Raw genomic sequence first — 24,843 nt, forward strand, 5'->3', positions numbered from 1 at the left:
GTTACCTCACTTTTCCTGTTATGAAAAGCATGGTCCAGGCCTGCTAGTAATTTCAGAGAAAACAGGATGAAGTTGTGCAGCAAAGGAAAGAAAATTAGAGAATCTCAGGAAGCACTGGACAGCAAAAGAATGCTGAAGGAGTAGCAAATGATAAATGTGTTTAGGAATACAGAACACTGCAGCAGTTTTGGTCCAGGAAGCTGCAGTGTGCACTATGAGGCTGAAGAAACCTAGAGGTGATGGTGGGTGCAGCCTAAAGAATGAAATGGAGCACAGGGCTTGTGGAACAGTATGAGGGTGTAACCAGAGGAGACCCGAACAGATGGGACTAGACAGTCCAGCATGGAAATTCTCAGACCAGAAGGGGAGGAAATGAAGAACCCCGGGGCAGAAGTGGGCAAGGTGGTGTGAAAATGAAGGGCATTGATTGCTCTGCCTCCTTACTGAGCAGGGATTGTCCTGAAGAAACTCTTCTCTCACACGCTAACCAATACACGTCTATTTTCCAGAAAGCCACACAGATCAGCAATGTGCCTTTCTTAGACGAATCTTCAGGATCTGACGATGACTGTGGCTCCCATGCCAGCTTAAGGACTTCTACTGCTGGATCCGAGAACAGGAAAGCTAGCATGCCAGGCAGCCCTCGTGCAGTGAAAAGAGGTAAAGTGGGAGCATTGCTACTGAGCAGGATGAACTCTTGTCATGACAGGAGAGGCAAGATGCCCTGAACAGCATCATCAGTGACAGGCAAATGCTCAGCCATAGTGATGCTACTAAGGAGTTCTCCCAGAATGTGTGCAGACATCAACAGCTACTCGGTAGAAATCTGTTCTCTTAGGTGGTTTTTACTGCTGATAGATTTCCATTCAGGCAATTGCTAAACTTAGATTGTGGAAAGGATTGTGTCTCAAATTCATCACATATTCAGTCGTCTGTACCTTTTCTGTGACTTTTCCTTGAAAGTAAGCTAGTACTGGCAGAGTAAAGAAAATGCTTTTTTTGTCTTTGTCACTGGCTGGTAATTTCTTGACCAATAAGGAAATCTTTCCCATCTTTGAGAGGCATCAGGTACTTTGCATACTGCCTAGGACATTTTTTCTTACCTGCTGGGAAGGCTAAACTGGATCTTTGAATGGAATTTTCATTATAATTGGTAGTCAGTAAAATAGAATCATATTTCATGTAGTCTTAACGTCTGTTGTGATGCATTGGCTGATGTATCTCTGCATTGCCATGGACCAGTGGTGGAAGATTCACAGAAAGCAAAGCCTTGTTTTTAGTGACGGAGCCTTTTCCTTAGTTGGAATCTGAGGGGCTTTAGACTTTCTAATGTATGTTTAGAGCTGAAAACAATCTGTCTGTCCTTTAGATAACAAGTCTGTTGATTTTTTTTTTAATTTTTTTTATTCTGTCTTTATTCAACAATAAATTTATTTCACTGTCAGTGTCCAAAACTCACTTTCACTACTCATCTTCCTAGGGAAAAAGAGTTCTCAGAAGTCTAGTTAGTGGGGTTTGAGTTTCCAAAGTCTGATCTGATTTCTTCTTGAACAAAAAAAGCCTTAGTGGTGAACTCAGAAACTTTTTCAGAGTGGGAAAATGTTCAGTGCATGCCTCTGTCTAGCCATGATTCTCATTCCTTCCTTTATTTTAAACAGGTGTATCTATGTCCTCATTGAGCTCTGAGAGTGACTATGCCATCCCTCCTGATGCCTATTCCTTGGATGATGACTATTCAGAGCCAGAACATAAGCTACAGCGAACATCTTCCTATTCCACTGATGGTGGAATCTGCACTGTAAGTCTTGCTACATTACAGATGTAAAGGAATGCAAACAGAGCCTTGGCCTTGAAAAAGCATAACTACAATATATTGAGTTATCCCCTGCAAAGTGATGCTCTGACAGACTGGGCTGTTGGTCCAGCTGATAGGTATCAAAAGACACTATCTGATGTTTCAGAAGAAGGTGCAATTTCTCTTATGTGATTAGATTAAAGTATGCGCCTCAAGGGCTGTATTCTTTTCTGATGGCCTGTATTGATTTCCTGTAGTCATATTCTACTTTAATGATGGCCTTACACTTTTGGGACAAAACAAGTTTGGAAATTCAGAGGAAGGAATGAGACAGGATGTAATATTTTGGCCTAGAAAAAAACCTCAAACACGGGTAGCATTAAATTCTGTACTCTTGAATGTAAGAGATCAAGCAGACAAGGAACAGGAGTCTAATCATGGCATAGAGACAGCCTTCACTTTTATTTGGAAAATCAGTGCTTTGGTAGAAAGACAAGTAAGTTTACAATGCATCAAACAACCAGTGAAATTATCTTCAGATGCCTTCTTTACTAAAGCAGCACAAAGTGGTATTTGCAGCTACACAGATAGTTTAGGTCTCTCTCCAAGCTGACCTTTGATGGCTGCTACTAAACAAAGCAGAAAATGATGGAGATGCAGAAAACGTCTGGGCTTGACTTCAGCACACTTTCATTTGTATTTTGAGAGGTGCAGGATAATCTCCCCTCCCCCTTGTTTTTTGCCCTCCAGGAACCCATGGAGAAATCAGGTTACTTGCTGAAAATGGGCAGCCAAGTAAAGATGTGGAAGAGACGATGGTTTGTTCTTAGAAACAGACAAATCATGTACTACAAGTCTCCGGTAAGTCACTGGGATACATTTATTATTCTCTGGAGGCACAGAGAAATACTCATCAGTCAGTACATGAGGTTCTGAGGAAAACTACAGCTTCCATGGGGAAGAAAGCTAGATTCTTTCATTTTTCACCCTGGACATGGAAGTACTAGAAAACTAGGGTAAAATTGAAAATAAGCTTTCATGCAGACAAAATTTGTATGTACGATAAAATACTGCTATTGTTTGCCTTCATTATTCTGCTGTATTTAGCTACATTACAGAGAATTATACTTACGGATGTTCACCTTCCACAATCTTTTCTTCTGGACAGTAATTTCCTCCATACCTGCATAATTACACAGTATTTCTGTGTTTATACACATCTTTGCTTACAAGTCAAGAATATTGAGAAGATTGATTTTCAACTTTTTCATTTTCTCAGTTGTCATATTCTAACAAGAAAAAATACATCCTAGGGGACAGGGCATCTTTATTTCTGACACTGGGTTTATCCATCAGAATGCACAAGCAGATTATACATATATATTATATTCATATATATATACCATATTCATATATATATATATAAATAATTTAATAAATATTTAGAATTTAGACTGTTGTTGGAAGTGATTTCTGGAAGACCCTCGTCCAACTAACACATTGAAGAAGGACTGTCATCAGCTGTAGATGGTTTTGTCCCAAACCAATGGTTTTGTCTAGCCCAATCTTGAAAACTTCTAAAGGTGGAAATTCAGCCACCATCTTGGTACGTGTTTGGTACTGTATTGCCTTCCCAGTGAGAAAGGCTTTAGTCTGTTGGTGGTTTGGATTTTTTTTCTAATGTCCAATTTGAACTTCATAAGACAGTATTTGTCACCATTACCCTTGTTATATTGTCTGCCACTACTGAGGAGACTTGCGTCATTGTTGCAGTGGGATAGTCAACCTGGCAGGCTTCCGCTGTCCTTTCCATCTCATGAATGCAGACTCCGACCTGCACATGCATATTATGCTGTATATAAGTACTCTAAGATCCATTTGGGGTTTCCTGCTGAAAAAACTGCTTTTCTTTCCTCAGAGCGATGTTATCCGCAAACCACAAGGGCAGATGGAGCTGAATTCCTCATGCCAAATTGTCAGAGGTGAAGGGTCCCAAACATTCCAGGTAGGCATTGCTTTTTATCCTGCAGATAACCATCACTCAGTGGCCGTGTGAGATAGTACCTAGGATCTCCTCTTTTTGAAAAACTCTTATAAGATCTCTAGCGTGATTTTACATGCCTGGAGGATCTGAAGAAACATCTAAAGTGTTGAATTTCTACTTTTGAAGTACTAGAAGTTAGCCCATCAGTGGATTCAGTTTTACATCATTATGTTAGGGGACTTTATAATAAAGGCAGCAGTTTCTCTCATACTCTGAAAGGCACATGACCTGACCTGTGAGCTACCTTCTGCTCTTATGGAATTGAAGTTGCTAAGACTTAATGCTATTAAATTCGTTGCATCTTTCCTTTCAGAGTCACAAGGTAGTGAATGCAGAATGCAATACAAAGTGAAGGCAGCAAAAACCCCACATTTATGTAGACACCTTTAAAGTGAAAAATTAGCAGCAGCACTGAGAAACAAGAAAAGATGAGAGAGGACATAAAGCCTCAATATCCAAGAGAAACAGCAAGAGAGTTCATGAGAATTTGATTGATTTGTTTCATTTCTTTCACTTGGGCTTTGAGGATGAGCACCTTTTTTCTTACTCTCAAAAAATCCCTCCTGAATAACCAAAAAAAAAATCTGTATGGGATAAAGAAACTCAGCAGCTGAAGAAAAGATTTGTAGCTGTGCAGATTTATATTTTCTCGCTCCTTTTCCTTCCAGCTTGTGACAGAAAAGCGGACCTACTTCCTGACAGCAGACTCGCCCAACATCCTGGAGGAATGGATTCACGTCCTACAGAGTATCCTGAGAGTACAAGTGACCAGTCCTGTTGGTGTTCCTCATAGTGATGATAAACCTACTGTGAAAGGTTGGCTAACCAAGGTAAAATAATATTTCGTACTTTATTCAGTTTAGATCGGCATTGACAGTGTACCAGCTTCTTGGTTTGTACAGTAAATGTGAGCAAGAAATTAGTATTTCAATACTCCTTATAAGAGTAGGGGAAGAAAGAAAAGTGGCAGTAGATTTCTGCATTTCAAAGCAAAACATTTATATAAATGATAAGGAATGGGACAAACAAGGCTACTGAAAGATACCAACTTTGTCAAATAGTAAGTAATAACAAATATCTAGCTTATGTATGCTTTTCTTCAACAGAATTCACAGCATATCACAGCAAAAAAATCAGGAAACTGTTAAATGTCACGTTTCATTGGTCTGTAACTTGGAGAGTTCCAAGGAAATGGCTTGTATGGTTCTAGGTTAGCATTTATTCCAGTCATAACAGACTGCATGTACATTAGTGCAAAGTACAAAGGGTGAGAATTCTTATGCTTTATACCGTTTCCATAGATTAGTTTTGCATTGCAAGTTACTATGAATATTTTAATATATTTCTGATCAACTTCTAAGATGGCTAAAGACAACCTGCATCTGAAGGTTGTTTGTCTGCAACACAGGTTGCTCCCCACTCTACAGGTTGACTGGTCTTTTCCTGATGAGATGAACTGATTTGGTTTTATAATTTTAAATAGTTAATTCTTCATATTGTATCTCAGAATACAGAAATTCTTCATATTGTATTTCAGAAATGATAAGTTATTACGAATGAGTAAAATACTTCACAAAATCTTAGATCCATTTCCATAAGCACCTATGTCCCATCTACTTAGATGTACTTTCCTGCTTTTGGAAGTGGTGCCCTGTATGTTTGGAAAGAAGCTTTATATTAGCATAAGACAAATAACATATGCAAGGTTTTAAGGGAGAGTTGAATTGGAAGTTGAAATTCTAGAAAATTGTTCCAGCACAACTGCTGATGTTTAAAAAAGCGTGTATTTCTTTGTCCTCCTTACAGGTCAAGCATGGTCACTCTAAGCTGGTCTGGTGTGCACTGATTGGAAAAACTTTCTACTACTATCGAAATCATGAAGATAAAGTAATTCCTTTTTCCCTTTTTATTTCTGAACTCTCTTTTCCCATTTCTCATGAATCTTTCTTTCCTTTTACTGCTTCTGTGTCTCATGCTTCGTGCTCTTCCTTGGTTGTACTTTTCCTCTTCTAACAGCATCTGTTCCACAAAGAGAATCAATATTTTCTCTGATTTTATTTTTTTTAAACTAGAATGACAGCAGACTTAAAAGGTAAGTGATTGAACTTTCTCACATCACTGTGTGTTTCTCACTTTCTTTATTTGGTCTTGTCAAGCCTTTAGAGCAGACTTTAATACAGCAGCTGACATATCTGCATACTGTCATGAAAATTAATAGCAACAATATGGGAAAAGGGGGGTCATTTAATTAGTATAATGTGCTTCCCTTTCTGGAAGCTTGGGCCAATAGTACATTGCTTTGTCCTGGTGATCTCAAAACCCAAGTTTTAGAATATCAAGAAATACTGTTCACACTTGGGATTGACCTCCAAAGTTAGCACAGCAGATATCTTCTCTTTGTCTGAATCTACTTACTTATGTAATTTTAGAAGTACTTATTTTCCATTAGCAAGCAGAAAGTCTGACCAGGATCAGAAAACAGTGGTTCAAGATACCAAGTAACTGACATCAAGTGGAATGGGAAGAAAACAGTACCTTATGGGAGAAGCCATCATTTTATTTGCATATTCTCATTCTGACCTGTAGATGCTCTCCCAAGAAAAATAATAAAAGTAGTGGCATACTTTCTAAGTGTCACACTTTATGAAAGAGAAGAGATTCTATAGAAATGCAAGATTACATTAGCTAAACACTGAATTTATTATTTATTCCTTACATTTTACAGAACTGCCAACATTTTGATCTGGCTTTTCTTTCCCAGTATTCCCTGTCTATACTGGAAGATTAGCTATACTTACCTAACTCGCTTCTGCTCCTTATAGTGTCCCCTAGGGCATCTGCCTATGCGTGAGTCCAAAGTGGAAGAAGTAGACCGTTCCTGTGACTCTGATGAGGATTATGAAGCCACTGGTGGAGGATTTCTCTCATCCCACTGTACACTGGTGATTCACCCACAGGACCAGAGTCCCACATACTTACTCATCCGCACCAAACAGGAGAAGGTATAAAAGACAGTCTTTTTTTTTTGGAGAGAAGAGTCTGTTTGGTAATAGTGAACAAAGGGGTCATACAGGCTGAACCTGTTTGTAGAAAAGAGGTCTGAATTGATCCACACTGTTCTCATCCTTATGCCTAGAATACCTGGCTGTACCATCTGACCGTTGCAGCTGGTAGCAGAAATGCCACAGTGGGCACATCGTACGAGCAACTCATTGGAAAACTATTGGATGCAGAGGGAGACCCTAGTAAGTAGAAACCACAAACTCTTCCATGGTAGCAAAGTATTAAGACGAGTAATTTCAACTTTCAGTTTTAATCCAGCCAAAGGTAAGGGAAGGGGATTTCAGTAGTACATCATATTATATAGTGTCCTTCTCCCCTAGTTCCCAGACAAGTCCATCTCATTTGTCACATCATTTATCAAAGCCTCTGAAATGTGTGTAATGTTAATTCAAATGAACATAAAGAACTGGAGGGGTTTTTTTCCTGGTTTTGTTGGTCTTGATTTTCCTTTCCAGGGAATCTTGACCATACAAACACATGGTCTTTCCTCTAAATACACTCACACACAATTACCTTCACATCTGTTTGTCTGCATGTATAAACCCTTACGCATACATCCATGTTTGTCTGTTCCTCCTCATCTTTGATACGTGCTCATGCATGTATGTTTATGCACCATGTTCTCAAATATGGATTAACCTATGCATTCCTACTTAATCCTCTTTTCCTGCACACTCACGTATTCCTGGACCTATATGTGAACCTTGCTTACTGTTGAACAGTGACTTGCACTAAAAAAGAACAACACCAGCAGGCAGCTGCCCTGGCAGGCTTTGTGTCTCTGGTTTGAACACACAGCTGAACAGCTTCTTACCAGAAGAGCTGATGAGAAGCTCTGATGTAGCACAGTTGAGGATGGCAATACTTTCTGCTGATGGCTAATGCTGCCGGTGACTCCTTATCTATGACAGGCTTTGCTGAAAGCAGTGAAGTGTCACCAAAGATAACATGGCCTAGTGCAGTGCTGCTTCCTTGGGTGCTCTGCCATTTCAGCAAGGCTCCTCGTCAACATGGGCACTGTTGTCTTTCTTCTGACACTGCATGTTTTTGCCCATCTCCTACCTCAGATTCTCCTCTGTGGAAACATCCTATGTTGTGCTACAGTAAAGACGGGTTGCACACATCCCTCACCACTCTGCCATCAGAGGCTCTGCAGACTGAAGCTCTGAAACTTTTTAAGGTATTTAAAGGGACATTGCATGATTTTCAGTTATTTTGCTCTGTTGTTGGGGCAACAACAGTATTTGGTCATGTTTTCACATTTACTGTCGCTATTGGTTGCTTTAAATAAGCCTGCTGGGTTATTTAATTACAATAGGACAGTTGAATATTAGGTGTCATTCATTCTTTGGAGGTTTAATTTTTTTTGTGCGTAATCTGGATTTAGGAGTACTGTCCCCCACAAACTTTATCCTTCAAAGTTAGCTTTATCTTCCTCTTTCCTCTCCAGTAGTTGAATTGAAGGAAATAGAAACAGTTTACTGGCAAACTCAGTAAGACCAGTGGTGAAGCCACTGGAGATTGCATTTTTGCACTCTACAAGTGTAAGATCAGCAGTAGGACTGGACAGTGTGAGCAAGGTAAAGCATGGAAGGCAGAAAGCACATTTTCCCCTTGATTCTCTTGCTGACTTGTAAATTCTTCAGACTAGGGGAGGTTGAGTGAATTTTCTAGTTGCCATAATTGAAGAGGTAGGAATAGGAATTAAGTATTGATTCTTCTTCCTCCTCTCAAGGTTATTTATTAATTGTCTGTAATGCATCTGAAGAAGCTGGCCTGGAAAGTACCAGAGAAGAGTTGCTGTATTCATGGCATTGACTAACTTCCATTCTTTTACAGTCCTGTCAGCTGTTCATCAACGTTCCCGTGGAGGCATCCTCTATTGATTACCACGTGTCGCTTGCCCAGACAGCACTGCAGGTCTGCTTGACCCATACTGAGCTGCAGAATGAAATTTACTGTCAGCTTGTTAAACAGACCAGCTGCCGACAACCCCAGAACCACTCAGTCATTCAGGTCAGTTCCTCTTCTGTTACTTCCACTCTGCAAATACTTGTTTTTAATAATTAGCAGTGGGACTGGTTCTCACAAAACTGTGCTAGTGCTAAAGGTGTGCTAGAGGAAGGAAAATCTCGGCACTGGTGTGCACAGAAAAACACTAAGAATGTAACCATGTGCAAAATAAGTTTTAGTTTAAATGTAACCATTTACCCGTTGCAAATGGTTTGTTCAGACCATATTCAGAATCGAAATTCATAGCTTGTGTTGGCTAGCTATAACTGTCACATGGTATTAATTTTGTCTTCCATTTTAGATAATCAACAGCACACAAATCATGAATATTACTATTAAGAATGAAATCTGAATTTTGCACTATAATTACTGGATAAACTAAATAAATAAGTTACAGTATGAATGGACATACTCAATTATAATATTCTCAGCTCAAATGAGAAATTAAAATCAGGTTAAAGAATAATGGGTCTAATTTGAAGCAAAATAAGGATGATATCCAGTTTTATGTTCACAGTGCTGGCAACTCCTTGCTTTATGTGCTCCTCTATTCCTGCCTCAACATCACTTCCTCTGGTACATCAAACAGCATTTGCAGCGACATGCAGACCCCAGGTAAGGACTGCAACAGCATTTTCTTCTGCTAAGCCGACTGCCTTTTGCGTCCACAACAAACAAAGAGGGAAGCATTTGTAACACACACCTGCAAAAACATGTTGAGAGAGAGGACAGGTTTCCAGTGGTATAAAGCTGTGTCCCTTCAGTCATTCACATTAATTCGTTGCCTAGATTAAGCTAGTTCACAAAACAGAGTGACCTATATTAGCAAAAGAACTTTTTGCAGATATAATTGGAGCTACATAGGGAGATGTTTTCCTAATGCAGCAACTTTCTTTTGTTGATAAAAGACAGACCAAAGTAATTATTTAGAATGAATTATTCAAATTTTAGGTGATAATACACTGCTGTCAGGTTAGCAGGCATACTGACAGAACAAAAGTGAGGCAGAAGACATCTCAGGAAACTGTAAAAATTTAGGAAAAACTAACAAAACTGAAATAAATGCTAGTAATGTTTTCTGTTGCCTCTTTGGCATGTAACATTTTCCCCTGAAAGAAAACAGTACTAGATCTACAGTAAGGGCAGTAACTTTTTCTCCATTGTTCATACTGTGCTCTTGGTTTGTTTCCATACTGATCTCATCTTCAACATATCTCACTGTGTCCTTATGGGGAAGGTCACAGCTAGAGATGTCTAGTTGTCTGTTGCAACAATATACTGTTGTTAAGCCATAGGTAAAAGAGTTGTTTCCTTTGAAACAAATATTCATATTCTAATAATAATTCTAAGTCTGCCTTGGAACTCAAGCCACAAGTTTCCTGGCACTGCAAAGAAATCTGTGTCCTCCTATCAAGTCTTTTTTATTTTCTTATATGCTGCCTCACATTTGCAATTTCTTCTCAAAAGTGAAAATATGGATATCAGGCACTCCTCAATGTTCAGGTTCTCTCTCTGTTTGCTAAGACAACATGTTAGGGATCTTTTGTGTAGGATTAGAAACCATCTCTTCAAACCTGTGTGCATTACCAGCTCCCAGACTGGCCCATTCAATCCAGTAGTGAAGCTGCTGTGGGGGACTGTTGAATTTCATAAGGATGTGCTGGACTCTGTGAAACTGATCTGTTTAATCAGTTTCAAACATTACTATGCTGATGGTCTACCAGGTTCTTAGCCCAAAAGTACCTTTATCAGCAAATATACTCTAAGCAGAAGCAAAGAGGAAATTTATTTACACAATACAGCTATGAAACAATTATTAGGGCTAGAAAAAAACAGAAATTACATGAAAACGTGTCTATATTCATCTGTAGTTTACATTAGATTTAGAGCAGTTGCTAAGTATGACTCAGCTTGGTTCCTTCTGCCTAGCTCTAGGAATACATATGTCTCTTTGGCTGTTTCTTGACTAGTTAAATAGATATACTTTCCCTGTTTCACACAGCAAAGCAAGATACTCGAATGTTTACACTGCATAATGTTTATGGTCTAGATTTATACTAGATCTTAATTCTAGGTATTGTTTTTCATGAAAGGTGACCTTAGAGTATATCCAGTCTCTTAAAGAGGAAGCAAAGTGGGGCAGAGTTCTAGGTGAGAAGACAACAGGGCTCAGGAGCATTTGGAAGCCAGATACAACAGGTTCTTGTTGAAGCAAGATTCTCTATTTGAAAATTGTCCAAACGTATTACTGGGGAGGTAAGCAATATATTGCTGCAGTGAAAAGCCAGAACGCCTGACTTCCATGTTGCTTGCAGGGATTTAACCAGAGGTTTAATCATGTACTGAGCTGCTAAGGGCATCTTGAATGGGATTAGTTTCCCCTGCAAAGTGATAGCACGATTATAAATCTATATAAGTCCTTCCATTTCAAAAGTTATTCAATATATACATTCTTAACATTTTTTAAAAGGTATAATTGATCATTCCTTCTTGGCTTTAGAGGCACATTTTTTTGGTGCTGTTCAATGGAGCACTCTCTTTAGTAGGCGGTAAACTATAGCTATCCTTTATTGAACTATCAACAAATCTAAGCTTGCTTTGGATCTCTGTCAAGTCTCTTGACTGGCAGATAGGGTTAATACATGGAACTTATAATTTGTATAAAAATGTAAATTGATAAATACAACTTGTGTAATCCTGTGAGACTAATGCATTACAATCTATTATTAATATTTACCAGGACTTGATGTGATAGTAACTAAATTCCACTGGCATGACAGCAAGTTGGAGGGTGAACAAGTCTTGGCTTAGTGGATACTATGATGGCAACAGGGTACAGAAGAGAATATTCCTATACTATGTCCAGTCCACCTAGAAGTAGGGAATGCTCTTGAGCTTCCTGGAGAGTCCGTTGTCTACCTTAATTTTACAGGTCCTTGGAGCTCAGGTTTGTGTTGTAGCTTTTCACTTGAGCTGTTAGTCTGTTGAGATGAACAATACACCTGCACAGAGATATATCTTTGCTTGAGAAAAAGCCTGAGGGAGGAATGCTTTGTCATGGCATGGGAAATTGAAGAGGACATGGCACTTAGAGCATGTTCATGTTTTTCTCCACCTCTTCACCTAGGAGTGAAATAGGCAAGTATGCCATCTACTGCCAGAGATCAGTAGACCGCACGGTGCAGGCTGGAGAGCGGGAAGCCAAGCCCTCCCGGATGGAGATTGTGTCCATCCTGCTAAGAAATCCCTACCACCACTCACTCCCCTTCAGCATCCCAGTGCACTTCATGAATGGAACCTACCAGGTGAGCCACCACAGCTGCCTTTCTTCTGGGCACTGGAGGACTGCACCATAACCTGCCTCCTTCATATGGGTGGAACCATGGTAATTACACATATCAGATACTGGGAGATAGACACTACTTCTCCTCCATGTCATTTTAGCTGTTTTCCCTGAGAAAATGAAAGGAATCCAGCCCCAGCTCTACAGGTCTTAGGAAGAAAAGATAGCTGGGGTAAATGGACAGATGTCAAAAGTGTCTCAATATGGGAAAGAATGCAGTGTGAAGGGAGACAATATGCAAGTGCTGTCACTGGAGCTGGCAGTTAATCCTGAGACATTAATCTGTAGAAAACCAGCCTTCATTAGTTGTGATACCCATCAGTGTCATGTTTCTTGAATTTTTCTTGTATCCTCAGTTAATTCCTCTTTCATTGCAGGTTATAGGTTTTGATGGTTCTTCAACAGTTGATGAATTCATCCAGCGACTCAACCAGGAGACAGGAATGAGGAAGCCATCCCACATGGGATTTTCTCTCTTCACAGATGATCCTTCTGGCAGGAATCTGGAACATTATTTGCAGGGCAACATGAAGGTATTTATTTTTCCCCTCCGCTACCTTCGGTATACATCTTTGAAGAATTGCCGAATGGTTAATAAACTGCTAAATAGCTAATAATTTTTTCTTAATGAATCAAGATCAAATAAAGTTGGATACGTCTATCAAGATTTATATTAACAGATGAGATACTAATTCCTGCACTTGGGTCACAACAAACCCATGCAACCCTACAGGCTTGGGGAAGAGTGGCTTGGAAAGCTGCCCAGAGGAAGAGGGTCTGGGGGTCTTGGTCAATGGCCAGCTGAACGTGATCCAGCAGAGTGCCCAGGTGGCCAAGAAGGCCAATGGCATCCTGGCCTGTGTCATAAATAGTGTGGCCAGCAGGACCAGGGAAGAGATTATTCCTGTGTACTTGGCACTGGGGAGGCTGCACCTCAAGTACTCTGCTCGGTTTTGGGCCCCTCATTACAAGAAAGACATTGAAGTGCTGGAGTGTGTCCAGAGAAGGGCAATGGAGCTGGTGAAGGGTCTGGAGAGTAAGTCATATGACAAGTGGCTGAGGGCGCTGTGGTCATTTAGCCTGGAGAAAAGGTTTAAGGGGGGACCTTACTGCTCTCTACAACTACCTGAAAGGAGGCTGTAGGGAGGAGGGGGATGGTCTCTTCTCCCAAGTAACAAGTGACAGGATGAGGAAATGGCCTCAAGTTGCTCCAGGGGAGGTTTAGATTGGCTATTAGGCAAAACTTCTCCGTGAAAGAGTTGTCAAGCATTGGAACAGGCTGCCCAGGGAAGTGGTGGTATTTGGAGGAATTTGAAAGACATGTAGATGTGGCACTTGGGGACATGGTTAAGTGGTGGACTTGGCAGTGCTAGATTAATGGTTGGACTTGCAGATCTTAAAGGTCTTTTCCAATCTAAATGATCCGGTGATCCTATAATTAGCTCAGTCTAATCTGATATACTCCTTAATACAAAGCAAGTTCTAATTTTAGTAGATGATAAATTGGTCAATTTTAAAAAAGACTTTAACTCAGATTTTAGCACATATTAAAGTTTAATTTGTCCTGATGGCAAAATTGAAATATGACTGACCTAGTCAGCATGAGCGTGATATCACAACCGACATCAAATGTGACACTCTTAATTGAGACAAATTTATGTTAGGCTGTGAGTCTTTTGGCATGTCTACATAAATTCCATGTATTGGATTATGAAGTATCTCCTTGCTGTCTCCAGATAACTCAAGCTTTCACTGTTGATGAGTGTACTTAGCAGAGAAAGCTCTACTGAGTATGGCTTAAGAGTAGAGTGCCTCCGATCAAGAAAAAAGCAAAGCAGATAAAGTATTAACATCTGTGTCTTTTATATGGAGATTTTTACCCATGCTGCAGCTGAATGACTGCCTTAATTGAGTAGGCTACCCACCATGAATGAGACATCAGATTTTGGTACAAATCTGGGAGAATAATTTGTCATACAGAATTGATGGAAGAATAGTTGTAGTGGCAACTTTGAATAGACTCTGATACCTCTATGGAACTTAAACAATCACTGTTACACAGTGTAAAATTTCACATTAGGCAACAGAGGGAGAAGATACCAATAACTTTGAATTAGATGATTTGAAAAGGAAACTGCCACAGACAGTGCCAAATTATATAGTTTGCTTTCGTGGCCTGATATAGATCAGATAATCTGGAGCTTTGCTTGTAATTGGACCACCATTTAAAGAGATGAGGTATCAGAGTAAACAAAGGAGCTTGAGACAATCAAAGGCATCACTTTTACTAGTTATTATTTACTTGCCAAGGCAATCTCAATAGCTTCTTAAGAGAGGTTTAGAGATCTGATTATGTATTTCATGTAGATTCTTATGTTCACATTCCTTTTATTGAGATGCCATCAAAAGAGAAGTAGGGGTCTTCATTAGACCACTTATAAAAGGACTGGAATAACCAATAGGAGCTGAATGGAACTGAACAAATTAACCATGTTATTACTAAAAATATGTCTGAGTTACAAAATTGGAATCCAGGACCAAAGTTTGGACATTTGCATCCAAGGGTTTGGTTTAGCCATGCGTGTAGACAGCTACTGTTCAGAGGATACATTAGTGCTTTAGTCTGGCTTGGGAGGGCACTTCTGAGGCAAACCTACCAATCATTCCTATTAACCACGCTTTGACTCACATTAAGGAGTAACCTGAGAGCATGAAATTGATTCCTTTTATGTGAAATATGAACTGGAAGGTGTGACCCAAAATACTAGTGAGCTTTCAGGTCACTTAATCAGACTAAAGCTGATCCAGTGGAAACCCCTTTAAAACTCATATAGTGTGGGCATAGAGATTTAGGAATGGGTATTTCTCTGTGTGTATCTGCTCCTCCTGAGCTTTGCTATTTGCTAATGTAGACATAACCACAAGAGTTACTACCAGACCAGAATTCATTTAAACATGCCCCCCTGCACATAAGAACTGGAGTTTTCAGTTGGAATGCTTTAATTTTTACATATTGGGTAACAGAAAAAAGTGTTTTGTCACTTTTGGTTGTGTTTATGTTGATCCAGTCTGTTTCTTCAATCTTCTGTGTTCCACAACACTTCATTCACGTACTTTCCCCTCAAGCCTTAGCTATACATCTCATCTCAGTTTGTGTCTCCTCTCTCCTTCATATTTTTTAAAGATCTGTGATGTCATTTCTAAATGGGAACAAGCCTTAAAAGAATTGCACCCTGGGAAATACGAAGGTGGCACAAGAATTGTGAAGTTGACCTATAAGAACAGGTACTGTCGTTTGTTAGGTGGCCTCACTACTGCTGTTAATAAAATATTCTAGACTGCATATATCTCTGTAGATATATCTCTGACCAGTAACTTATAGTATTGTTAGTGCCAAAACTATTTTAGCTAAGATGCATTTAAAACCTACATGAGATGTGATGACTCTTGTGTGTTACATATACAAAAGCTTATGGCCTAGAGGTAAAACCCAAAACACTTTGCAATAGCAGAATAGACTTAAAAAGAGTTAAGAACTGGCTCTAGTACTATAAGACATACTTGGACAATTTCATTTGCCTAGATCCTAAAACATAATTAAATAATGTGTGTTAGGTGAGAGGAAGAGAGACCTAGAGGAAAAATCACCAGTGAAAACAAATATGCTGAAACTTGCAATTAAGTGAACAATCACAAAGATGAAAAAGATACAAGAACATGTTCTAAATCACATGAGCTGTAGAAGCGACATAGTAGCAGTGCCCAAACTTTATAAAGAAAGAAATGTTAAAAGTTAGATGATGAAAGACAGTAGAGAAGGGAAGTACAAGACAAAGATCTAAATAAAAAACTGGAACAAGTTCATCACTTATAATACAGAGAAGAATTCTGAATTACAGTGAATCAAGAACTGTACGAGAACAAGGAATGGCGTTCTGCATGTGAATTCTCTGTGCAGGCAAAACAAAGGCTACTCCAAAACTGAAAAGAGACAAAGTTCTGTATTGAACATATGAAGATTTTGTTGACTGTAAAAGTGGAAACAAATTTCTGTCAACTTTGTTCGTTGGTATAATAGAGGTGGAAGCAGAAATTACTGCTTTTGACCTAGAAGGCAGTATTTGTTTCAGGCGTGAAACAAATATTATTTTGTTGGACTGAAATGTGCCCAGACTGGACGGCAAGGATGTTTTGATATGTTATTTCCAAGGTTGGGCTGTTCTAACACCAAAGACTCTGATAAGAAATGTGTCAGGTCAATATGGTCCTAATGGTGTTGTTAATCTCAAAGTGACATAAAAATAAACAAACTGATCCACTGGAATTAATATCTCATGCAGTATTGTGGAATAGATAGCCATAGATGCAGCTTTAAATTAATATTTGAATTAGGTGGTATGCACTGTAAGTTGGCATGCATAAGTAATGGTTCTGGGAAGCATTCTCCAAACTGGTGTCTTAACCCCCATTAGTAATCTTGCTATACCACATCAAAAAAATTGCAAGTGTGGATGGAATAAAAAATAGTAGGAAACTTTGATGTACAAGCATGTTTCTATAAGTTTTGAAATAAAGCCTGCTGAGTCTCTTATTTCCTGCTGAAGCAAACAGAAGACTTATTAAAAAAGTCTTCAGTGTAAGTGGTCAAATCCAAGCTGGCAAGTCTACAAGGCTGTCTTGTAGAAACTTATACATGTAGAGCAGAGCTAGTTCTCTTTTCTGTGATAAGCACAGAAGGCCATAACTTAAAGATCGCCTGTCAGTGCTTGATGGGGACCAATGGACACTGGTTTAGCTGTGTTTAATAAGGGTTCACTGTCTAGAAGTGGTTGGCTTACAGAATTCAAAGAGCTTCCAAAGCTAGAAAGGCTGTTTCAAGCCTCCTTGCCCAAATCTTGCTCATAATGTAAGCATCTCAGCTTCCAAATCTGTCCAGTACCCCCTCAATAAAAAAAAAAGAATAACCCACTTAAATTTTGCCTCCCCTTGATTAAAGTTCCCAGCTGTACTTTCAGTTCACTATATCTTTGTACCTTTACAATCATCTCTACTTTTTAGACTATATTTTCGGAGCCAGGCCAAAGGTGAGACAGACCGTGAGCGGTTGCTACTGGCCTTCCAAGTCAGCAATGAAATAGCCAATGGAAGGTTTCCTGTTAATAAGGAATTAGCTCTGGAAATGGTGGCTCTGATAGCTCAGGTGAGTATGGCTGTGGGCAGAAATCCTCTCTTTTGTCTTCCTTCAGCTGTACACTGTGTATCTTTGACTAAGCAGCTACCTTTTACATCAAAAGTGCTTCTTCTTACCACACATACAGAGGTGCACCATGCCAAATACATTATACCAGTATACATATGTTAGAACACCTTTTGCTGTAGGGAAATTTAGTCTAGGAGTGCCTGTCCTTTACTTCTCAAGAAAAATATCGGAAAAAACAGCGAGGCTGGAATATCACCCAAACTGCTCCAATTAGTACCTTAGCAGAGATCTGGAAATAGTACCACTCCTAGAATACCACTACTAGAATTCCATTAAGAGTAAAAACTTTCCCTGTTGCACTGCCAATACCCTCTTGCTCAGGATGAGCATGTTGTAGGATCCTCCATTAGACCTCTAGGTTTGCATTTAGCATTTTACCACATAAAACACACAATATGGGTTGTGGCCATGATAAGCAGGATAATATTTTCTTACTGAGCTGAAACTGATTGTTGTATTTGTTGAAGCATTGTAAACTGAGATGAATAACCTGGGCATGGGGTCCAAATATGCTGTTGTTTTAATTGGCCAATTGAAATTAACCCTCAAAGCCTGGCAGTTATACAGATGTGTCTCCTTACAAGTATCTGGCTGAGATCTTGTTTCACTTTCTTAGATCAGTAAATAATTCCTTGGGCAGTCATGTTCCCAGTAGTTCTCTTTTGTATATATTTACTATGGTAAATCTGTAGACAAAATTCCCCAGCCTAACTATGTCTTTTTGCATGACTAAATAAACACAGTAGTTATTGGTATGGGAATTCATGGAATGTTCTAGTGCATTAAAAACACCATAGTTCTGTTGCACTATAAATAATAATGTTGTCTTAGGTGGAATATGGGGATTTGGATCGATCAGGATCTTCAAGTCCTGGGGGAACATCACAATTAAAAATGCAGCATCTTCTCCATCAGGTCTTAGATAAATTCTACCCCAAACACTACAAGCAAAACATTACTCCTGAACGGCTCAGGTAAATTGTTGGTTCTTCAAAACTTTGCGCTGCTTTTACTTGCAAAATTCTGTCTTATATTTAAGTAGTTTCAAGGAGCCCTGTCAGGATTATTTGATGTAGAAACTTAAACAAAACACAAGTGTCAGGAAAAGGTTCCCTTAAAAGAAAAACTAATATAAAAATAGCCAAATCACCAACTAATTTTCCCCTAGACAAGAAGTTTAGGTCTTTCACTTCCAAATTAGGCATCTCAGTTCCAACAAATTAACCTAAGCCTAAGATGAATTCTCTTCCTGAGCTTTTGTTTTACCTTTTCCCCAAGTGTCAATTGAATCCAGATGCCTAACGTTTGCAATGAGTTATAATGCCAGCACATATGAGTTGCTTCAGGCCATGCAGTAATTCTGGTAGGACATATTTTGGTAGGGCTTTTTGATGTTCTGACTTGGAAATTCTCACACACAATGCAGAGAGCTCAAGTACAGAATTCAGATGCTGCCACGGATCTTGGATTTTTCTGTTTTAAAGTGAGAGAATGGTTTTATTCCAGAACCTAAGCTACTTAGGAATGCAGTGGTGTAGCTAACACAGTTACCTCCTTTTGGGAGCAAATTCCATCTGCATGTAAGCGAGGTAGCTGCCAAACCACACTAGTGAGCCAAATCAAGAGTGAGTTAATATATATTGCCATTCCATATAGAGCATAGTTAATATATATTGCCATCCCATACAGAGCATACTACAGCAAGGTATGAGGAAGGCAAGAGTATAACTGAATATGAAGACAAGCTCCGCAGGGTTTTACTATAACACCTGACCCAGTGTTTGTAGTTAAAGTTATTTAATATATACACCAGTGAGCAACCCATATGTGAGTAGGATTCCTGGGCATTACAGTACAACTAGTAATAAAATAATTATGAAAGTAGAGAAAATGCTAAAATAAACTCATATTGTACAATCCTTTGAACTGATAGTGCTAAGAGCCTTGTCTGTAAGAGCTGTGTAGAACAGCCCTTTTGGAGTAAAGAGGTACATCTATTAACTGTTATAATTTTACACACCTTTCCTTGGAAAACATTAGTAAATAATACTGTCTTGTATCTTGGATTCTGAAAGGCAACTGTCAGACAGGCTGGCAATGAAGTGGATGGTGCTGCAGGGATGCTCTCCACCAGAATGCGTTCGAATTTATTTGACGGTGGCCCGGAAGTGGCCTCTCTTTGGAACCAAAATATTTGCTGCTAAGGTAACTGGACCATACCTTTTTCTGTTGCCAAGAGTGAACTACTTGAGCAGAAATATACCTACAATCTCTGGTTACATGGGTTGAAAATGCTGATACTTCAGGAAAGGAAAAAACTGAACAATACCCTGTTCTGAACAAACAGCCCTGGTACCACATAGGTTGAAAAAGAAGGCAGGCAAGTATGTTCTAAACACTAGGGGTTGCTAGCGTTCAGTAAATAAATACTGAAGGTTCTGTGGCTGTGTCAGTTGATCGTGATAGAGTACTACCTGTCCTTACAAACCTTGCCAAAGCTTGCTTAGGCAGGAATTTTCCTGGTCAGCACAGCTGCAGTGATAGTTTAAAAAATACTATTTACATACCACCATGGGGGTGGAAGGGAAGAGTCCCCCATAAGTCACACCTGGCAGCTGATGCTAGCTGTAAGGACAATGGGTATTCCAGTCCTGTTCTCTGCTTGACACAGAGCTGAATGCTTTCTTTGCCATATGAGAGAGGCAAGCACTGCTAGTGTCCTGCTGCAGAAACAAAAGCTGAAGCATGTATTGGGTAAGCTGCCAGCCCACAGGCATCAGTAGGAGAGCAAAGAATATCTGGAGAGAATACTTCTCCCAGGAGCTTGTACCATCCCTCAGTCAATCCCAGGCTAGAGCTCTGTACCCATCACCCTTGCCTGATGTCTTAGCACATGACAGCTGTCTGAGAAATCTTATTCTGGCATTAACTATCTTCCCCGTCCCAGCAGAAACTTCCCCTGTTGAAAGCTTGAGCTAGGTCTTCTTCATGGTTACATATCTCTTGCTTTGAAGTCAAGGCTGCTGTAGTTATGGAATAAAGTCTAAGGATGAAATGGACCTCTTGAGTAAACATACAAAAAGTTTTTTAAAAGATAATTATTTCCACTGTCAGAAGTAAAAGCAGAAGTAGTTACTGGTATTTAAAGTTATGGATGCTGAAGAGTCAGAATATAGAATAGTTCCACCCACAGTTTAAATAATGTTGGTATTTCTGACGATCAGCATATTTTATAACTTTTCAACAGTTAAGCAGCAAAGCCTATGGCAATAGCCATGTAATTGCTGATTCCTAGGAAAGAATTATGTCATTAGCCATAATAATTGAGATCTTTAACAGATAATTGATGCACATTTGTCTGTAAGACTCTGTAAGAAATGAAATTGCATTGATGTGATGGTACTGGGTGCACTGGTGTTTACAGAAACCAACAGGCTTCACTGCCTGCCTGACCGACAGGAGCAGTATAAAAACATGTGCAGAGCAGAGCTGCATTTTATTGCTCTGTCCTAGCATTTCCCTCCATTTTAACTACACCAATGGAATCTAATTAATCTCAAGGCCTTTGTTATCCTTGTATCTTTTGTGCTACTACTCTGAAAATTGTATGTAAATCTGAAAATATTATTCCAGATTTTGAGAAAAGCCCTCTTAAAAATCAAACCAGGTCACACCAGTAAGCCTATAGGATTCTTTCTCATCATCACTTTATCCTTAGAATCCAGCATTTATGTCAGAAACATCATTCTGTGGTCATCAAGAAATACCTGAATTAATAATTTTCATTCTGTCTAGCCTATTTTGCCTTCCTCATTGGAAGACTGTCCAGTCTGGATAGCTGTGAATGAAGATGGTATCAGCATACTGGATTATAACACAATGGTATGTTGAGGAACACTGTTTAAGAAAAATACCTTACCCCGCCCTGGAAAGACATTCCCGAGTCCACTGAAAGTCTCTAAAAGTTTGTCTTTAATTTCAAATGGATCCAGAAGCTAATTTCTAAAAGTCAGATGATGGAAGTCAGTGCTATGTTTGAACACTGCATACACAAAGGAAAATTACAGCTGCAGTGTAAGGCAGGCTAGCAAACATGCTCATACATCTTTGCAAAATCTCAGTAATGTGTGTTTTACTACTACCATCTGGGATATAACAAAATTTGGACTATGAAGCAGTGAGGTATCGAGCAAGCCAGGAGAAAATGAGAAATGCAATTGTTACTTGAGCTTTTTCTGCCAGCTGTTACCCATAGAGCCTGTAGTGCCTGTTACTGCTGGAGATCTGGTGTTCTTGCAGGAAGCAGCAATATAAATTAATATATTATTATAAGGTGGGCATTTTGGTTTTTTTACAGAACTATGACTTTTTCAAATTCTCTACCTGCAGCATTTGAAGGTCTCTTATTCATACTCCTCTGTGCTGACCTTTGGAGGCTGTCGAGATGACTTCATGATTGTAGTCAGTCAAATGAAAGAAAACAGTTCTGGAAAAAACAGCACTGAAAAACTCCTCTTCACAATGGCAGTTCCTAAGGTAATTACAAAATGAAAAGCGAGTTTCTTTCCAGCTGGCAGCATCAGAGCTGGGTGTTTTGTATAAGCCCTGGGGACTGGTACTTGTGGGTGCTGCACTAGCTATACACATTCAACAAATCCCTTGTAAGCTGGAACCTTTGACCACGAGACTTATTTTACGTAACTCTTAGAGACAGATTTTTAATTTCAAAACTGAACAATTCCATGTGAGAAAGCTATTTATAAAAGTTAGGCAGTCAAATAGGTTCTAAAATTCAAAGGGCACTTTTACCTCTAGTTGACTTACAGTTAATCATTTTCTTTTTTCCCCAGATTGTTGAAGCAACACTTCTTATTGCCAGCTACATTAACTACCGCTCGTCACCTTCACTCCTGTCTTCTACACAGCCCTCCCAAAGCAAAACACCTGCTAAAAAGCTCTGGGAGACTGAAAATCGGTGCTTTTTATCTTCCATGCCCCGAAGCACTAAGGGACCCACCCTGCTCTGAGGGCTCATTCCAAATGAGCTATGATTCTTCTGGTTACACACCACTACTTTAATGTGGACTCTGATTCTTTTTCCATAATAATAGACAAAGTTCCTTAGAGGTAGAGGCAGTGTCCTTTCTCTTGGGCGGGAGAGGGGAAGTTATTTTGGGGGACTGTGCAGGAGTTTCCTTTTCATGACACACTCCATCCAAAATACCATGCCTCAGGTCATTTACCTGCACAGTGCTCCAGTAACATTACATCTGCTCTCTTTCCTTATACTGATTATTCCATCTCGTACCTTTCTGCTTTGCCTTAAAAACACATACATTTTCTTTGATCCCTCACATTTGCAGCTTGCAGAAGACAGTAACTTTCCAAGTCCTTGCTCCAGACATGAAAAAAGACATTATTGAGAAAGAAGAGGAACTAAACTGACAAGAATAATTCCAATGCAAGTCAAGGGTGATTTTAAACCTGAAATAGGGAGTACAGAATTAGAGTTCAGTGGTACTTAAGAATGTTTTCAACTTTAAATGAAAGTGGAATCCTAGTGTCTTTAGATGTTGAGGACTCAGAACAACTGAGACTAGAACAGCATCAGAGCATGTCAGCTCCTGCAGGACTGATGCATTTCAGAAGCTGACACTGTTCTACACAATAGAGGAACATTGATGCTGCAGGGCTGAATGTGTCCCATGCTCCACTGTCAGACAAGCACTTTCAAAGACTTTCTGCTAATCACTGTTGTAGATGTGTTTGCACATTATCTCAGACAAGGGAAGATAAGACAAGCAAATGTTGTACTTTTTCTGTCTTTCAGCAACTAGAACAGATCTTGTGCCCAAATAAGCTCTGCCATTCTGACTTGACAGAAGCTACTCCTTTCAAACTCCTGCTTCCTTCATGCTACCATAAGCAAGGAGGAGGTAGTCAGCAAATGTGTACTCAAGTACTGTTCTTCTGACTTTCCTAAAGAATTGTGGTAGATTTAATTTTTTTATCTGTTTCAAAGGGACTTTGTTTTGAGAAGGTTATTGAAGTTTAAACAAGTAAAAGAAAAATAGCAATTCTTCATGAAAAATCTAAATCTATATAGCTTGAGTTCAGCTCTTTTGATAGGCATTCTAAAAAAGCTAAGGAAAAATAACTGTACTTTCAAAAGTACCATGTGCAACTTCATAATAATTACGCATTCCTGGGCAACTTTCCCAAATTAAAACAGTGTGAACCCAACCACTAGAATGAATTCAGTAATAGCAAACCAAAGCTACGAACAAAGCAAATGAACAAACTAACCATACCAGTGTACCTGCAGTGTACCTGCAGTGTAACCATACCAGTGGCAGTGTACCTGCCACCAACCTTGAAACATCCAACTAATGCACACAAGGGAGCTGATACATCAAGCTGATACATTTTTGTTTCATGCTTAGGTGGGGGCAAAGCCACAAATTAGGAATATGGGACAGACAAAAATTGTTCTTTGTAATATAAAACAAAAAAAAAATAAATAAAAATCCCCAAACAACCAAAAACCAACCCCAAACCACCCCATGGTGGGTTATGGAAACACTATAGCAGACATAAGACAGGAAAAGATTGTATGAACAGTGACCTGATTTGCACATACTGTAATGTAGCCACTTGTTATGAATTTAAAGACCATCCCTTGAAGGTACAGAAAAGGGTAGCTTTCTGAGCCGAAAATAATTTTAAGAAGGTATTTAGTCTTTTTTGTTTTCCCTTTGATACTTTTGACTATATATCCTGATAGTAGTTTGTATTTCCTCTCTCTCTCACACACACACACATACACACAGTGATATCAGTATAGTTATGTCAGTTTGAATACATGAAGTATTACTCTTCCTCACTCAATCACCTGTGCCTAACAAGTTCTCCTGTAATTGAAGGTCTTTTTGGCAGTCTGCTTCTGGTATCCCACCAGTGACAAAGCTGCTTTAGAATAGGCTGAAGTCATGTGATGTCCCAGCTGTCATCAGTGCTGGAGATGCTCAAGGCATAGAAGTCTCCAGTTCACAGTTCAGAGGCTGTATTTCCTTATAGTGTTAAGTCATGTCCTCAGAGACTTGTACTAGGGTAAACAGGAAGCAGAGATGTTAAATAAACAGGAGCTGTCCTGAGCTCATTATTTTCTGCCATAACTGCACTTTAAACTGAGAAGCATGACATATAGAACTTCTTTTTCTTCCTTATTTCTTAAAAATATTCATCAATACTTGAGTATTTCAGGGACCACTCCACTCTGATGGTTGCACATACCCCTCCTATTTATAAGCTTACCTGTCTTCAAA

General features: G+C 39.3%; 1 protein-coding gene across 7 annotated transcripts in view; it reads left to right on the forward strand.

Annotated features, from left to right (window-relative positions):
• PLEKHH1 (pleckstrin homology, MyTH4 and FERM domain containing H1) overlaps positions 1–22,648 on the forward strand; it is a 51,262-nt gene extending 28,614 nt beyond the window's left edge. For 6 of the 7 annotated variants that reach the window (XM_027708304.1, XM_027708331.1, XM_027708312.1 and 3 more), the window contains 20 exons: positions 510–660; positions 1,659–1,798; positions 2,546–2,656; positions 3,714–3,800; positions 4,508–4,669; positions 5,646–5,726; positions 6,662–6,841; positions 6,976–7,084; positions 7,970–8,082; positions 8,742–8,918; positions 9,433–9,530; positions 12,043–12,220; positions 12,636–12,791; positions 15,443–15,543; positions 17,317–17,458; positions 18,350–18,492; positions 19,594–19,723; positions 21,314–21,400; positions 21,908–22,054; positions 22,369–22,648. In XM_027708304.1, coding sequence (XP_027564105.1) covers positions 510–660; positions 1,659–1,798; positions 2,546–2,656; positions 3,714–3,800; positions 4,508–4,669; positions 5,646–5,726; positions 6,662–6,841; positions 6,976–7,084; positions 7,970–8,082; positions 8,742–8,918; positions 9,433–9,530; positions 12,043–12,220; positions 12,636–12,791; positions 15,443–15,543; positions 17,317–17,458; positions 18,350–18,492; positions 19,594–19,723; positions 21,314–21,400; positions 21,908–22,054; positions 22,369–22,545 — 2,670 coding nt within the window. In that variant the 3' untranslated portion in view covers positions 22,546–22,648. Of the gene's footprint in view, positions 1–509; positions 661–1,658; positions 1,799–2,545; positions 2,657–3,713; positions 3,801–4,507; positions 4,670–5,645; positions 5,727–6,661; positions 6,842–6,975; positions 7,085–7,969; positions 8,083–8,741; positions 8,919–9,432; positions 9,531–12,042; positions 12,221–12,635; positions 12,792–15,442; positions 15,544–17,316; positions 17,459–18,349; positions 18,493–19,593; positions 19,724–21,313; positions 21,401–21,907; positions 22,055–22,368 lie in introns of those variants that run through there. The other variant, XR_003538318.1, reaches the window with a different exon arrangement.
• The last annotated feature ends 2,195 nt before the right edge of the window (positions 22,649–24,843 follow it).

The sequence above is a fragment of the Neopelma chrysocephalum genome, unplaced genomic scaffold (genome assembly GCF_003984885.1).
Source record: "Neopelma chrysocephalum unplaced genomic scaffold, ASM398488v2 Primary Assembly neopelma1_24, whole genome shotgun sequence".
In the NCBI taxonomy this organism is placed as follows: Eukaryota; Metazoa; Chordata; class Aves; order Passeriformes; family Pipridae; genus Neopelma; species Neopelma chrysocephalum.